The 15,359-nt window shown below is 43.5% G+C and overlaps 1 protein-coding gene across 3 annotated transcripts in view; it reads left to right on the forward strand.

The window, feature by feature from the left end:
• The window catches only part of unc5b (unc-5 netrin receptor B), a 212,084-nt gene extending 198,171 nt beyond the window's left edge, over nt 1–13,913 (forward strand). For all 3 annotated transcript variants that reach the window (XM_067972409.1, XM_067972411.1, XM_067972410.1), the window contains 5 exons: nt 296–529; nt 4,067–4,216; nt 6,138–6,302; nt 9,453–9,631; nt 10,516–13,913. In XM_067972409.1, coding sequence (XP_067828510.1) covers nt 296–529; nt 4,067–4,216; nt 6,138–6,302; nt 9,453–9,631; nt 10,516–10,678 — 891 coding nt within the window. In that variant the 3' untranslated portion in view covers nt 10,679–13,913. The remainder of the gene's footprint in view (nt 1–295; nt 530–4,066; nt 4,217–6,137; nt 6,303–9,452; nt 9,632–10,515) is intronic.
• The last annotated feature ends 1,446 nt before the right edge of the window (nt 13,914–15,359 follow it).

The raw sequence follows: 15,359 nt of genomic DNA on the forward strand, positions 1-15,359 counted from the left end.
TTTTAACCTAACTTGCCGGGATTCCCAAGGGATCGGGTGGAACGCTGGGTTTTACATCCCGCCCAATAATTACTCTCCGTTGACTTCAATGGAGAGTAAAATCAGCTGGGGTGTAAAATGGGCTTTGCACCCGATCCTGTCAGTTCCCCCACCGACAAGTTATGTTAAAATTGCCCCCCGCTGGTCTGTCCGGTCTCGATTAGCATTTCAGCGACTAATTGAACGACGACTCTCCTCACGTTCGTGCTGTCGTTCTCCTCTCGCCTGATGTGAAACTGTTTCTCTGCATCTTCAGGAGGTGGTGACGTTGGAGGAGGAGAATTTGAACACGCCCTGCTATTGTCAGCTGGACCCCCAGTCCTGCCATGTCTTACTGGATCAACTCGGCACCTACGCACTCGTTGGAGAGTCCATCTCGAGGTCAGCGATTAAAAGACTCCAGCTTGCCATATTTGCACCCACTTCATGTACGTCCCTGGAGTACAGCCTTAAAGTGTACTGTGTGGACGACACTCCTGATGCTTTAAAGGTACCTGTTACATTGTAAGCTCCTCCGTATCCATTCTTGGCTTTAGATATGTTACTTTTTTTTACAGTAACCTGCCGTTATCACATTGCTTTTAAGCGTCGTACAAAAAGGATTTTTCTTTCTTATTTGTTCTTGGTACCCGAGTGACACTGGAAAAGGTCACATGTATTCCCCTGAACTGAGTGACCTGCTAGGCCATGCCAGATGGCATTAAGAGTCAACCATGTAGGGTGCCATATGGCCATATGTAGCCCAGGCTTGGTAAGGATTTCTTAATGCTAAAGGGATCAAGGGATATGGGGAAAAAGCTCGGAACAGGGTACTGAGTTAGACGATCAGCCATGATCATTTTGAATGGCGGAGCAGGCCTGAATGGCCTACTCTTGCTCCTATTTTCTATGATTCTATATAGGTATATTGCTATGGTTCTAAGGGTGGTAGGTTCTATTCCCCGAAGGGAATCTGTTGGGTTTTTACAACCACCCGGCAGCTTTCATGGTCATTTTTTTAATCTGGTGCTAGACCACAAATTAGCAGATTTATTGAATTTAATTTCACAACTTGCCTTTGTAGGATTTGAACTCATGACCTCTGGGTTGCTGGTCTAGTACAGTAGCCATTATACCGCCATACCTGTTAAAAAGAGAATGTTGTAGGCCAGAAGTCATTTAACATGAGAATAGGAATTTTTATGGTTTTCCTATTAATAAGCAAGTCAGAAATGTGTTGTGTCGGATTTCTGGGTAATAAATAAATCTAATCGGGAATTCAGGAGAAACTTCTTTACCCAGAGAGTGGTGAGAATGTGGAACTCAGCACCACAAGGAGTGGTTGAGGCGAATAACATAGATGCATTTAAGGGGAAGCTAAATAAGCACATGAGGGAGAAAGGAATAGAAGGATATGCTGATAGGGTTTGATGAAGAGGGGTGAGAGGAGGCTCATGTGGAGCATAAACGCCAGCATAGACCAGTTGGGCCGAATGGCCCGTTTCTGTTCTGTAGACTCTGTGTAATCTGGGATTCTGGAACTAAGAATCCAGTTATGAGGCATTCACACCTTGTTCAAATTGTAATCCCCCTACCGAGGAGACAACTCTGCGCATAGTTCCATTTGAAAAGCTCCCCACCTGGCCGTTCAATTTAAATATTTTGACAGCGCCCACACTCTCGAAACAGTTAAATAAACTGTGGGCAAGCTTGCAAAGTACTTAAGCAATCCAGGGAACATTGTTGCTTTTTAAACCAGGTTGGACACCATTTTGAGTTAAAGAAAAAAGAAAGACTTGCATTTTTATAGTGCCTTTCATGACCTCAGGGCGTCCCAAAGCGCTTTACAACCAACTTTTGAAGTGTAGTCACTGTTATAATGTAGGAAATGCGGCAACCAATTTGTGCACAGCAAGATCCCACAAACAACAGTGTGATAATGACCAGATAATCTGTGTTTAGTGATGTTTGGTTGAGGGATAAATATTGGCCGGAACACCGGGGAGAACTCTCCTGCTCTTCTTCAAAATAGTGCCATGGGATCTTTTACGTACATCCGAGAGGGCAGACGGGGCCTTGGTTTAACGTCTCATCCGAAAGACGGCACCTCTGACAGTGCAGCGCTCCCTCAGTACTGCACCGGGAGTGTCAGCCTGGATTTTTGCGGACAGCAGAGGGAGTTTATAAATGCAAATTCTTTACATGGCGTAACGTCCCTGTCCTTATAACTTGGTGCAGTCTCCGGCTTAACCATGAGAAATGCCATGGGAGACCAGCTAGTTTTTCTGTCCAGTTTAATTTATTTCTCACGTTTTTATGCAGATACTGGTAAATGAAATTAATTCCTTTAGGGTAGAGCTATTTTTTTTCTGTCTTAATCAGGAACACATTGACAAAATTACAGAACTGTAGTTGCTGAGTGAAGCTTCTTTGACAATGTTATTGATTGTTGCAGCTGCAAGTGGCCTTGTTCATCCCTGAATTACCTTTTTTTTTTAACCTACTAAACCTAAAATAGAAGAAAGACCTTTAGGTTAAAGGAATATATGACTAGAAATGCTGATGAACTGCGCAGTTTTTAATCATAGTGGGTACAGCACAGAAGGAGGCCATTTGGCCCATCGTGCCTGTGCCGGCTCTTTGAAAGAGCGATCCAATTAGTCCCACTCCCTTGCCCTTTCCCCACAGACCCTGTAAATGTTTTCCCTTCATGTATTTTGTGAGGCGTTGAGAGAAATATGCCAGCATTCCCGACCCGAAACCTGACCCCCAGTGTAAGGAATCAGGCCATAACTGAAGTCCTCAAATTAAATGACCTTCATGAGGTTTAAAAAAGTTACTGAGCCATCAGAATCGAATATCAGCATTCTACTCAAAAACTCGATTGGCCATTGAGTGGCCTCATTTGCTGTGTGCTGGACAATCACCAGGTGACTTAAGGCCTCCCCAGGTAACCCCTCCCCCCCAGTCGCGAGAAGGCTCTGGCGGTTTACTGTCCACTTTTAGTTCATTTCAAGCATTCTTGATAAATAAGCTCCGTCAAGTGCAGATAAAACTTGTATAAATCACGGACGGCTTGACTGCCCGAGATCTCCAGTGGAAGCTGGGAATGGCATGCAGTGCAAGCATCTCCCTTGTCAGGTCTAACCACTCACCTTTGGATACACCATGCAGCTCTTCAGGCCTTTGGAACATAACCCGTGTTGTCCGGCTTTGAATATGGAAACACGATCAGTATCACTTAACAGAGCAGCTCATAGTATGTGTAAGGAATCTTACAACACCAGGTTATAGTCCAACAGTTTTATTTGAAAATCACAAGCATTCGGAGGCTTTCTCCTTCGTCACCTGACGAAGGAGAAAGCCTCCAAAAGCTTGTGATTTTCAAATAAAACAGTTGGACTATAACCTGGTGTTGTAAGATTCCTTACATTTGTCAACCCCAGTCCATCACCGGCATCTCCACATCATAGTATGTGTGAGAGTTAAGGCACTTTTATATATTATAATGAGCGCAGCCCATGAGAGAGACACGAGACGTGGCTACACTTTCTTGTATAAATGACTCAATATTGGTGGAACCGAGGATATTATAGACCGATGGAAATACGAAGTTGGGTTTAAGAATTAAACTGTTTCTTCACACAAAGGGTAGTGGAAATCTGGAACTCTCTCCCTCAAAAAGCTGCTGGGGCAATTGATACTGAGATTGACAGATTTTTGTTAGGCAAGGGTATTAAGAGTCACGGAACCAAGGCGAGTAGATGGAGTTAAGATACAGATTAGCTATGATCTAATTGAATGGCGGATCAGGCTCGAGGGGCTGAATGGCCTGCTCCTGTCCCTCTAAACGTGGGGAGACGTTTCTTGTGTTTGTGTTAAGTGACTGAGTGTGAGTCTCCACGTTACACTGCGAACCTAGAACGATGGGGACCTGACTGAGGACCGTTCTACCAAGAACAGTGGAAGAAAGGGAATGTCAAAAGTCCTTTGGAGATCGAAGAGATGTTTGATTTGCAAATCTCTGTCTGCTTGCGTCTCTCTACAGGAAGTTCTGGAGCTGGAGCGGAGTCTTGGGGGTTCTCTGCTCGAGGAACCCAAAAGCCTGCTGTTCAAGGACAGTTATCACAACCTACGGCTTTCCATCCATGACATTCCCCACTCTCTGTGGAGAAGCAAATTGCTTGCCAAATATCAGGTAGGAGCTGAATTGTCACACGTTGCCCATCATAATATACGGAGAATAAAGAAGCTTCTGATTGAATCTTTACATTCAATTACAGCAAGTCATTAGTAAAAACAACAACTGAACTGGAAACATTGGCGTTGCACTCATATCATGGTTGGTACAGCACAGGAGGAGGCCATTTGGCCCATTGTTCCTGTGCCGGCTCTTTGGAAGAGCTTTCCAATTAGTCCCATTCCCCTGACTAATTTGACTTTTTTTGTAAATACTAATCTTTAATAAAGCATTTTGAAGGCTAATAGCTGTTTGCTGAGAGTGTGAGAGAGGCAGGCTAAAGCCCTCAGCTGGTGGCGGAACGATCCTGAGCCACTCAGACCAGAGAAGTTCGACTCCTGGTCTCTGCTGAATTAGCCGACTTCAGCTGTGGGGTCAAAAGCCTCCATCCTGGGGGGAGGTCGAATGTCAACCAGGGTCCCCGCCCCTGATCCCTCTCCAGTGGCTCGTACTTGAAAAATGCCCGTGTGCGGTCACCAAGGTGGGGATGGGGAGGTGGGCTTCACTGCGATGCCTCTCATGGTTGAATAAGCTACCAGCACTCACAGCCTGAGTTCATGAATGAAGACTGGCAGTTGTGAAAGGCCCCCTGTGGAACCATATGGTGGTAGAAGCTTTTGGAAGAGAGGAGGGGGCAAATTGGAGAGGGAGCTAAAGTTGTTTTCGAGTTCAGAAGACTTTAGTGCCTCCAGTGTACTCCGCCCAAGCTTTCCTAATCTACCTGGTGTGATAACTTCAAATACTTTACCCTATTTTAGGCTTTCTTAACTCTTTCCAAAATATAAACCAGCCAGAAGATCCACAGGTCAAGTTGCCATGGAAACTGTTGCCAGCTATGCAAAGGCATAGAATGCACATCTTTTGATTGTGTGTGTGTGTGTGTGTGTGTGTGTGGTGTGCAAGGAGACCGAGTGACAGGATGCAGCTGGAGACTGCTGCCAAGCTTACAAGTATCTCGCAACCTTTGTCCTTTTTGTTGTCGCATTTGTTTTTCCTGCTCCTCCTTGGTGTTGGCTCCCAAGGCATTGCTTCAAAAACCCTGCTTGTTGTGTTGTAATATATTTTGAAGCAGATTTCAAATGAGGCCAGCGTTCTATGTAGAGCTACGTGAGGAAGCAATGGGTTAATGAAACACCCCTGAGCTTGTGTCACCTCCAGAAATAGCAAGGAACTGAGCTGAAAGTGAGCGGGGAAGTTGTACTCCACTGTGAAATATCTGATAGCATGTTAATTGTTGCCTTGTTTGCTTTACGCCCTTGTATTCCTGATAACTGCAGACATGTTTCTGTGGTTATACAAAGGTCCACTGCACAACCTCTCTTGTTTGATGGAGTGTGTTGCTATTGAGGCAGTAACTCATTGAGTAGTCCAGAAAAGCTTCTATGCAGAAGTGCTTTTAAAAGTTTTCTGTGTGCAGGATCCCCTGCAAATACTGTCACACTCCCAGGGACCTCCTGCAAATACTGTCACACTCCCAGGGACCTCCTGCAAATACTGTCACACTCCCAAGGACCCCCTGCAAATATTAATACACTCCCAGGGACCCCCTGCAAATATTAACACACTCCCAGGGACCCCCGTGTCCATTACCCAAACTAAAACGTAAAGCACATTTTTTTAATTATCAGCAACAGAAATAAAACACGTGAATCAGTCAAATAAATACAGAAAAAGAAAATTCGGAATTCTCGCAGACATGCAGCCCCGAAGGTTCCCAGTTTGGAAAGTTTTGCTTTGGAGCCGTCTTACTATCCCCAAGATGTAACTTTGAAACGTTCTTGTATTGACTCCATATTGCACTCATTGAACGAATTGGATGAACGTAATCAAACGTCTCCCCTTTCTCTTCCCCCCCGCCACCACCCCTCCATTTTCCTAGGAAATTCCATTTTACCATATCTGGAGTGGCAGCCAGAGAGCATTGCACTGCACCTTTTCGCTGGAGAGGCACAGCCTGGCATCGACCGAATTCTCCTGCAAAATCTGTGTCAGACAGGTGGAGGGAGAGGGGCAGATATTCCAACTACATACAGCCATTGAAGAGGTAAGAACAGCGAGTCAAAAAAGGCACGTTAGCAGGTCTGACAACAAACCTCACTTGTCTATGAAACACTGATCTGCTACTGAGAATAACTTAACTGTTTCTGCACCTCAGGTGCATTAAAGAGAGCAGGGATACAGGAATTCTCGGGAGACGAGCTGGAGTCATTCAACTGCCTTATCTGTATAACGTAGAATTACATGTAATTTACAGCAGAGAAACAGGCCATTCGGTCCAACAGGTCTATGCCAGTGTTTACGCTCCACACGAGCCTCCTCCCAACCTACATCATCTCACCTTATCAACATACCCTTCTATTCCTTTCCCCCTCATGTGTTTATCTAGCTTCCCCTTAAATGCATCTATTCTGTTCCCCTCAACTTTTCCATGTGGTGCTGAGTTCCACATTCTCACCACTTTTTGGGTAAAGAAGTTTCTCCTGATTTCCTTATTGGATTTATTAGTGACTGTCTTATATTTATGTCCCTTCGTTTTGGTCTCCCCCACAAGTGGAAACACCTTCTCTACGTCTACCCTATCAAACCCCTTCATAGTTTTAAAGACCTCTATCGGGTCTCAATCTTCCCTTTTCCAGAGAAAAGAGCCCCAGCCTGTTCAGTCTTTCCTGATAGTTATAACCTCTCAGTTCTGGTAATATCTTTCTTGCACTTTCTCCAGTGCTTCTATATAATGGTGATGATGGGCATCCAGTCTACTGGAAATTAATTCAGATTTCCAAAATTTGCAAAGTTTTTTTTTCATATTGTCTGGAGGGAGTTAATATTCCAGCCTTGTATTGGGAAGGTTTTTGACTGTAAAGGAAGTTAGACACGGTATCTAAATGTAAAAGACACTGAAAGAGGAAGTTACAGATTGTGCAGTGGTGCACCATTGCAGTCAGGTCTGTAAGTCATCATTAAAACCAAGCAGTCGGGAGGGGGTAGAGGATGGATTTGGCTTCATATCACACCCTGATCTCTCCCTCCCATTGCTCTGGTATCTTCTCGTTCGAGTACCTCACCTTGTGCTTTGGTCACCACATTCCCTCCGCCACTTACATCTTCTTTCACTTGTCATCTATTTCTTTTTTGTAACACTTCCGTGAAGCACCTTGGGATGTTTCTCTACGTTAAAGGTGCAATTATAAATGTAAGTTATTATTGGAATCCACTCACTTCCCCACAGGGAAAGAGGGAAGAGTTGGTCTGTTTTAGTCCATCTCTGATTCAAGAGTCCCATTGACAACGGGGGACCAGCCTAGAGTGCCAGCCGGAGAACAGTATGTTACCCAAGGAAAGCTAAGATAGAGTAGAAATAAATAAAACACATCTGATAAAGAAAAAGGGACAGTCCCTGCCTGAGACTTGTCCCTTCCACAGATCGAAATCCTTAAGTTATCATTGAATTTATAGCCGGAAGGAGGCCATTCAGCCCCTTGCACCTGCCCTGGTGCTAGCTATACTCTAATCCCATTTCCCTGCCCCTTTCCGTTTATCCTTTTATATTCTTCCTTTTCAAATACTTATCCAATTCCTTTTTAAAATAATGTTACATTATCGATCTCAATAGCCCTTGTGGTAAAGCATATCACATTCCAATCATCTTCTAAATTCTTTCTTTGTTCTTTTAGTGATGAGCTTCAGTCTACATCCGATTTGTCAGCCAGTGGCAATGATATTTCACTATTTACCCTGTCAAAACCTTTCATAATTTTGAAAACTTCTGTTAGATCCCCCTTAACCTTCTCTGTTCAAGTCAAAACTAAAACAATTTTTGAGGCTTCTTTTATAACTATAGCCTTTCATGCTAGTGAATCTTTGTCGTACTTTTTCCATGGCTCTAATATCTTTCCCATAATCGGCTGCCAAGAACTGTACGCAATGCTCCAGTTGTGGCCTCGCCAATGTCTTGTACAAATTTAACATCACTTGACATCAGAACTCACTTTTTCTCATCTCTGCTGCTTTGATCTCCCAAACAATGGGTGACTCGCACAATGTAAAGAGTCGTAAACTGCAGCAGAAAATATCATTACTCGATGAGTGATTTTCCAGTGCTGTGTTTGAGGGTGTCACACTGAGGTTGCGATTAAAGTGCATTGTTGGCACGGAGCACAAGGAATTTTACTTTGCGTCTAGCCCACACGTTATCTGATCTGGGAACGCACAATGCACTGAGTGCCAAGAGTAGGAAATAAATTTCCATTCCCAGCACGACTGTCCCTCACCTTGAGGAACACAGAATATTTTCCTGCCCTTTTTTTCTATAGATCAGAACTTGGAATGTAATATAGAGAGAGAGGAGACCTATAGTGTCATGATTGCATAATGTACAAATGTCTTGAAGCTCCATTGTGTGATTGTGGCGCACAAACAGGTTTAAGTATTAATTAAACTGAAGTAATTTGTTGCTTAATGTATTCATGTGAAATTGCCCCACCCCATTTTAATGGAGGTGGATTAACACCTCTGTTAAAATAGCAGAGGAAGGAATTGGAATTTCATACAAACACATTCAGGGTAACTTTCTGACTTTGCGTTCCCTGCATGATACCTCACTTGCCAGGGACCCTTATTGGAAATTCATAAGTGCACCGCGGGTGATTTTCCCACCATTAAATTTACACCTGAGTTTCTGATATGGACTTCCCAAGGTTTGGGGGGTGGGGGTGGGAGGGGGCGTTGAGCTCTCTGCCTGGAGCATGAAACCAGAAGATTATCCCTTGTTAAACAGTCAGACGTTCATATCCCAAGCCAATCATTTCAAGGTCAGTGACTTATTTGTCAGAATCGTGTCGACGCACTCAAGTACTTGGCAGGCCAACACAACGGGTTCACCAACCCACTATCGAACAAAGGCCATGCCACTTATAAGAATCTTTCTGGGCACTATGCGCAGCCACATGAGAAGTGAGGTTGTGCAGATATCCGTCTGTTGGGAACTTGTAAACACCTTCTTTTAAAATGCATTCGTTTCGCTCGAGATATGAAGAGAGAAATCTTCACTGATGCACTTCCGATGTCTCTGCAACTAGTGACCACTTTGATATTTTGCACAAAGCAAGTCTTCAATTAATTATTTTGTTTGCATTGTAATCTTGAGGCTGAATTGGGGCATCATTTAATAACAAATATTTATTACTTTCCTTAACAGAATGCCAAATGTGTCAGCCCTTTTCACACACAGGTTGGCACCAATGTAACCACCCAGGTAGGCCTTTATGCCTTTAAAATTCCGTACTCCATCAGGCAGAAGATCTGCACTAATTTGGATTCACCAAACACTCGAGGCAATGACTGGAGGCTCCTGGCACAGAAGCTGGGGGTAGACAGGTGAGCAGAAATTTCTATTAGAAACTCTTAACAAGCAGAATAATTGCCCCATCCGCCCAGTGACGAAATGACGCACCTTGTCCAGTCTTTGAAGGGACCATTCCAAGACCAAATGGAAGGGACCCTTTCGTAGAGCGAGAAAGCTTTGACCTGCTGTGCAATTTGATTCTTTGTGAAAAAAACAGACAATGCTGGAAAAGCAGTCAGTCAGCCTCTGAAAAGGAAAACAGGTTGCAGTTTAGAGTGGGACACTTTATCGGAGAGCTTAGTTCACACTACAGATTCGATTCATGAGTAAGCCACATGGCTACCATTAACAAAACTGACCTTCTACCCATCGATTGTGCTATTTATTTGTGGGATGAATTGCGACAGCGCTGTGTCAGCCAATGAGTTGGAGGCGGGGCGGGACTTGTGGTTTTGATTTACTCATAAACTACAACAAACAGAGGCTCCGAACTCGTGACCGAAACTACAGCAAAGTCTCCCGAGTACAGCAGGATTATTTCTCCTGCAAAATGCTGGAGAAATCTTGAGTGGAGAACAGTTACATAATATAAAAGATGTGCGTAAAATCAATCCCAGTCACTTACAGCAGTGCGGGCGCCAGGCATGATTGATGGGGAATCACCCAATCATCTCCATTCTAGCCGGGACTTGCGTTGTCACTATATGCAGCCATTTATTTAATAATCTGTCACACTTCAGGTGTCACACTTCAAAGTATTCAAAATACAGACAAGAGAGAAAGCAAGCCAGTCACTTTATGATGGTTCCTTCTGACCTGGAACCAGACATTTACAAGAAATATATTGCAGTGTCAGTAAAAATTCAGTGATACCCCTGTAACCCTTTATTAATTTTTTCTCCTCTCTCCTGCTTAGATATCTCACCTATTTTGCTACGAAACTTAGTCCAACTGGGGTCATCCTGGACTTGTGGGAAGCCCAGCATCAAGACGATGGAGACATCAATTCCCTCGCTAGTGCGCTCGAGGAGATGGGCAAGAGTGATGTGATGGTAGTCATGACAACAGAAGAATGCTGAAACATGGATAACCTTAGCAACACAGTGATGAAACCTTAGCATCTATGGCAACTGTTGTAGAAATCAGTTTGCTGCTCACTGGAGCACCAAGCAAATTAGGACGTAGCATTTTTACACAAGAGAGCTGCAGATGTCAAGTACAATCTCGACAAACCCTCTCTCCTATCAAAGCTTTGGGCAGCTTGTAAAAGGTTAACAGTTTCTTAGGAAACGCATTTAATTTATTATCCATATCTTTGGATGCTTTTTTTTTCGCTCCTATATTGAAACTTTGTATGAAACCCAAGGATTTGTTTACATACCTGGCCTATGTAGACATCACTCAGATACTAATGCACATCTCGTACAAGAGAAGAGGGAGGAATCCATCTGAGCTGCTCATAACTGTTTACGAAGAAGAAGAAAAGAATCACAGATGCAGCCAGGCAGTAGAATCACAGCCCCGCGGGCTTACCGAGGCCATTTTACCCTGTTTCGTTTTATTTCTATGTGGCAAAAGAAAATCCTCCTTTCAGGCTTGAAGAAAACTTGCCAGAGTCCTTGCGTCTTGTCACACCTGTGTGGGTTTCTCCTGAGTCACGATGGCAGAACACGACATAAACCTAAGAGTGATTTCCAAAGCTTCTCTCTCTCGAGTACAAGCCCAGAAATTCCTGCTGACAATACCTGTGGCCAAGCACTTAATAGGCTCCTGTGACATTCCCCATGTCCGCTATTTTAGTGAAGGCGTTTAAAATAAGTGGGTTAACACCTACACGCATATCACTAATGTCAGCAACAGTCATTTCTAGGCTAGAATCCATCATTTCTGATTAACATGAAGAGATTTATGAATCCAATGCAGGTATACCTGACCAACTAACCTCTTGCTCTACACTCCCTCCGCCCCATCTCTCCATCGAAATGCGCAGGTGTCATTCCTCACAAGGTTGAGGCCACATGTTAAGAGTGTTAAAGACTGAAGCAAAGCAATAGTGATTTATTGGACCAGCCCCTGGAGAAATATTCCGAACTGATAACCTTGCGATGTCCTCACAATTGAAATAACCAAACCCACATGCAGCAACCCAGGACCTTGTAACCTCTACCAGAGGCCCAGGGTCTTGAATTGAATGAATATAGGCCCGGAGATTTTACTGTGTTTCTGACATTTTACGATACATTCTTAACATAATATTTTTATCCGTAATTCTGTTTTTATTACTCTAAATTTTAATTTCAGTACTGAATAGGAATCTCGGCCAAGTATGGAAATATGAAGCATTCTGAGCTTTGTTTGATACTCCACTGCCGATTGCCACTTCCTGTATCTTTTCATAAAAGAAATTTCAGTCGGTGATGTGATACTTTATCCTGCCCACACCTCAGTCCACTTCACTGAGCCATGTAATGCCTCAAATATCCAAACAGACGTCACTGATGAAACCTAGGGGCCTGGAACTGGCCTCTGAATCCTTGTTAACATGGACATCGAAATCAAAAGACTTGCAAAGCCATTTCAGGATCCTGGGGATGGCATCTGGAGACAGCTGTGGATTGAATGAGCTGGAAGTGCTTCACACAGGACGTTCTTTATTGTGCAAGGGCTCCAGAGGAAGCGCTCGCTGGGAGAACATTATCCAAACCGTCGAGATCATTTTTTTCAGAAACTCCCTCGGGCGGCAAAACCTGCAAGGACTCGTTCCTGACTTGACTGATGGGTTAGGGTCAGTATCCAATGATGTCTTACTCCAAACTTGCCTTCAAATAAAACACCTTTGGTTATATTGTTTGATGTCACGTCACAATGGGACATTCGATAATACCAGTCACTGGACATTTAAAGGTGGTTGCATTGTCATTTCCGTTGTAGTTTTGAAACATCTTTAGTTGACTAAAAGGTCGGGCCAACCCGAGAAATAGATTAACATTGGCTGAATGTAGGAGTGTGTGATGCATTTTTGAAGCTGTGTTTGTGTCAACAGCTGTATGAAATATCCATGGCTGCACCATCAAAAATGGCACTAATATTAGTTATTTGTAAATGTTGGTGAAATGTTTAAATATTTGGTCAAGCTGCATATCGAGTTATTTATTTCTAAGATGTTTTGGACGATTGCGTTTTAAATTCATCGATCATTGTGCGATTTTTCTTTTTTAAAAATGATTGCTTCAGAAACTCAATCAGCGGACATCAATTATCAGCCTTACTCTGGCAAGGGTTAGAGGTCACCTCTGTGCCCAGTGCCTAACCAAACCGGAAGGCACCTTCATAAAGAACCCGTTCGCAGTTCCATTTCGGGGTTGCCAACCCTCCAGGATTGTCCTGGAGTCTCCAGGAATTAAAGACCAATCTCCTGAACACTGCTGCGAGCAAACCAGGAGAAAAATCATAGGGGCATTAAAAACAATTGAGTTTCTTTTTCATTCTCTTTGAAGACCTTTGTTTATTAGTTATAAAAAGATCAGAGCTGGGGTGGAGGGGAGGGTGGGGGGCGCGGAATAAGGTTGTTTGCCTGGAAGGCGGGAGGTGATGTGAAGAAACCTCCAGGAATACGTCCAACCAGAGTTGGCAACCCTAGTTCCACAGGACCAGGCTCGAAGAGAAAATTGGTCCCCACCCAACACCCGGCAAAATCACACACTCCTAATCGATCGTTTTAATTAAATGATATCAATGTACAGTAGTGAGCTTTAAAAAAAAAATCAAAGGGTCCTGAATAATTGTTTTAGATGTCTATATATAGTTTTTATAAAATTATATTTGAACAATCTATGACGGCTCTGAGGTCCATTTTTACAGTGGTATAATCAAGGTTTCCGATCTGGATTAGCAGCAATTCTGCTTACCGCTGAGGGGAGGTTGGCACTAACTTTTAGGAGGCCACAGCCAGCATTTTTCAGTATTCATTGATGAAAAAGGCTAAAGGTGTTTTAATGAAAAGTAATCCTCTTTTTTCCCGTGTAAAGGGTACCATTACACTAAGCGGTTAGCAAAATAGTGCTTTAACTTTGTTCCTTCACTCCCAAGTGCTATGCAAGTTCATAGAATTAATTCATTTTCAGACATATCGTAAAGCTGCAGTTCTTTATGTACCACCTTCCATATTTATATGTATAGAAAGTGCTAGAATCTATTGCTCTGTCCCTCTTTTCATGTATTTGTTCATTCTGTAAACTACCGATTGTAAATAAGTTTAGCATTCCTATTGTAACAAATTAATTTTTATGCAATAAATTATATTTCCTAGTTTAATGAATCAAAGATTGAATTTTTTTTTAAAACCTAAAGTGCCAGAAATGGCCGCCCGTGATATCACCATGGAAATGTTTGGCACACTTGGATCAAATTATTCTCTCCACTATTTTAACTCATTTACAATAAATTTGTTGTTAGGCAAAGGTATTAAGGGTTACGGAACCAAGGCGAGAGCAGGTGAAGTTAAGATGCAGGGAAGGTTCACCAGACTGATTCCTGGGATGGCAGAACTGTCGTATGAGGAGAGATTGGGTCGACTCGGCCTGTATTCACTCGAGTTTAGAAGAATGAGAGGGGGTCTCGTTGAAATACACAAAATTCTGACAGGGCTAGACAGACTGGATGCAGGGAGGATGTTTCCCCTGGCTGGGAGGGGTCCAGAACGAGGGGTCACAGTCTCAGGATACGGGGTAGGACATTTAGGACTGAGATAAGGAGAAATTTCTTCACCCAGAGGGTGGTGAACCTGTGGAATTCTCTACCACAGAAGGCTGTGGAGGCCAAGTCACTGAATATATTTAAGAAGGAGCTAGATAGGTTTCTAGACACAAAAGGCATCAAGGGGTATGGGGAGAGAGCGGGAATATGATAATGAGATAGAGGATCAGCCATGATCAAATTGAATGGTGGAGCAGACTCGATGGGCTGAATGGCCTACTCCTGCTCCTATTTTCTATGTTTTCTATACAGATCAGCCATGATCTAATTGAATGCGGAAACCGGCTTGAGGGGCTGAATGGCCTACTCCTGTTTCTATGTTCCTATAAATGGGTTAACACATCTGTTGTAACAGAGGAATGTGATATAAGCGTGTTAAGTATTTGTACAATAACACCAGCAATTGCATCGTATTCGTACAACGTTATTATTCGTTCTCGGGATGAGACTGATATTTATTGCCCATCCCTAGTTGCCCTGGAAAGGTGGTGGTGGGCCTTCTTCTTGAACCACTGCAGTCCGTGTGCTGATGATGCTCTCACGCTAGTGTTAGGTAGCGAGTTCCAGGATTCTGACCCAGCAATGATGAAGGAACGGCCGATATGTGTCCCAGTCAGGATGGCGGAGGACTTGCAGTGAAACTGGGAGGTGATGGGTGATCTCGCTGCTTTCTTGCCTTTCTGGGTGGTGGAGGCCATGGGGCTAGGATGTGCCGTTGAAGTAATAATGGTGAGTTGCTGCAGTTGCTCAGAAATTCAAGAACAACGGGGCGGAAATTGGACCTTTTTGCTTCCGTTTTACAGACGCGTCGAGAGCCAATTTCAGGGCCCAACGTGCTTGGGTGTTACACTTCTGCGCTCACCAACTCAAAGATTTCTGCTAATTAAAATGAATGAGCAGAGAAACACAAGCACAGAGGTGGAAGACTCTTCCCCACATACAAACTCGTTTAAAAACCACAGTTTTCTGACCATGGATCGATCGTAATGGGTGGGAGTTAAAAAG

The sequence above is a fragment of the Heptranchias perlo genome, chromosome 36 (genome assembly GCF_035084215.1).
Source record: "Heptranchias perlo isolate sHepPer1 chromosome 36, sHepPer1.hap1, whole genome shotgun sequence".
NCBI classification, from domain to species: domain Eukaryota; kingdom Metazoa; phylum Chordata; class Chondrichthyes; order Hexanchiformes; family Hexanchidae; genus Heptranchias; species Heptranchias perlo.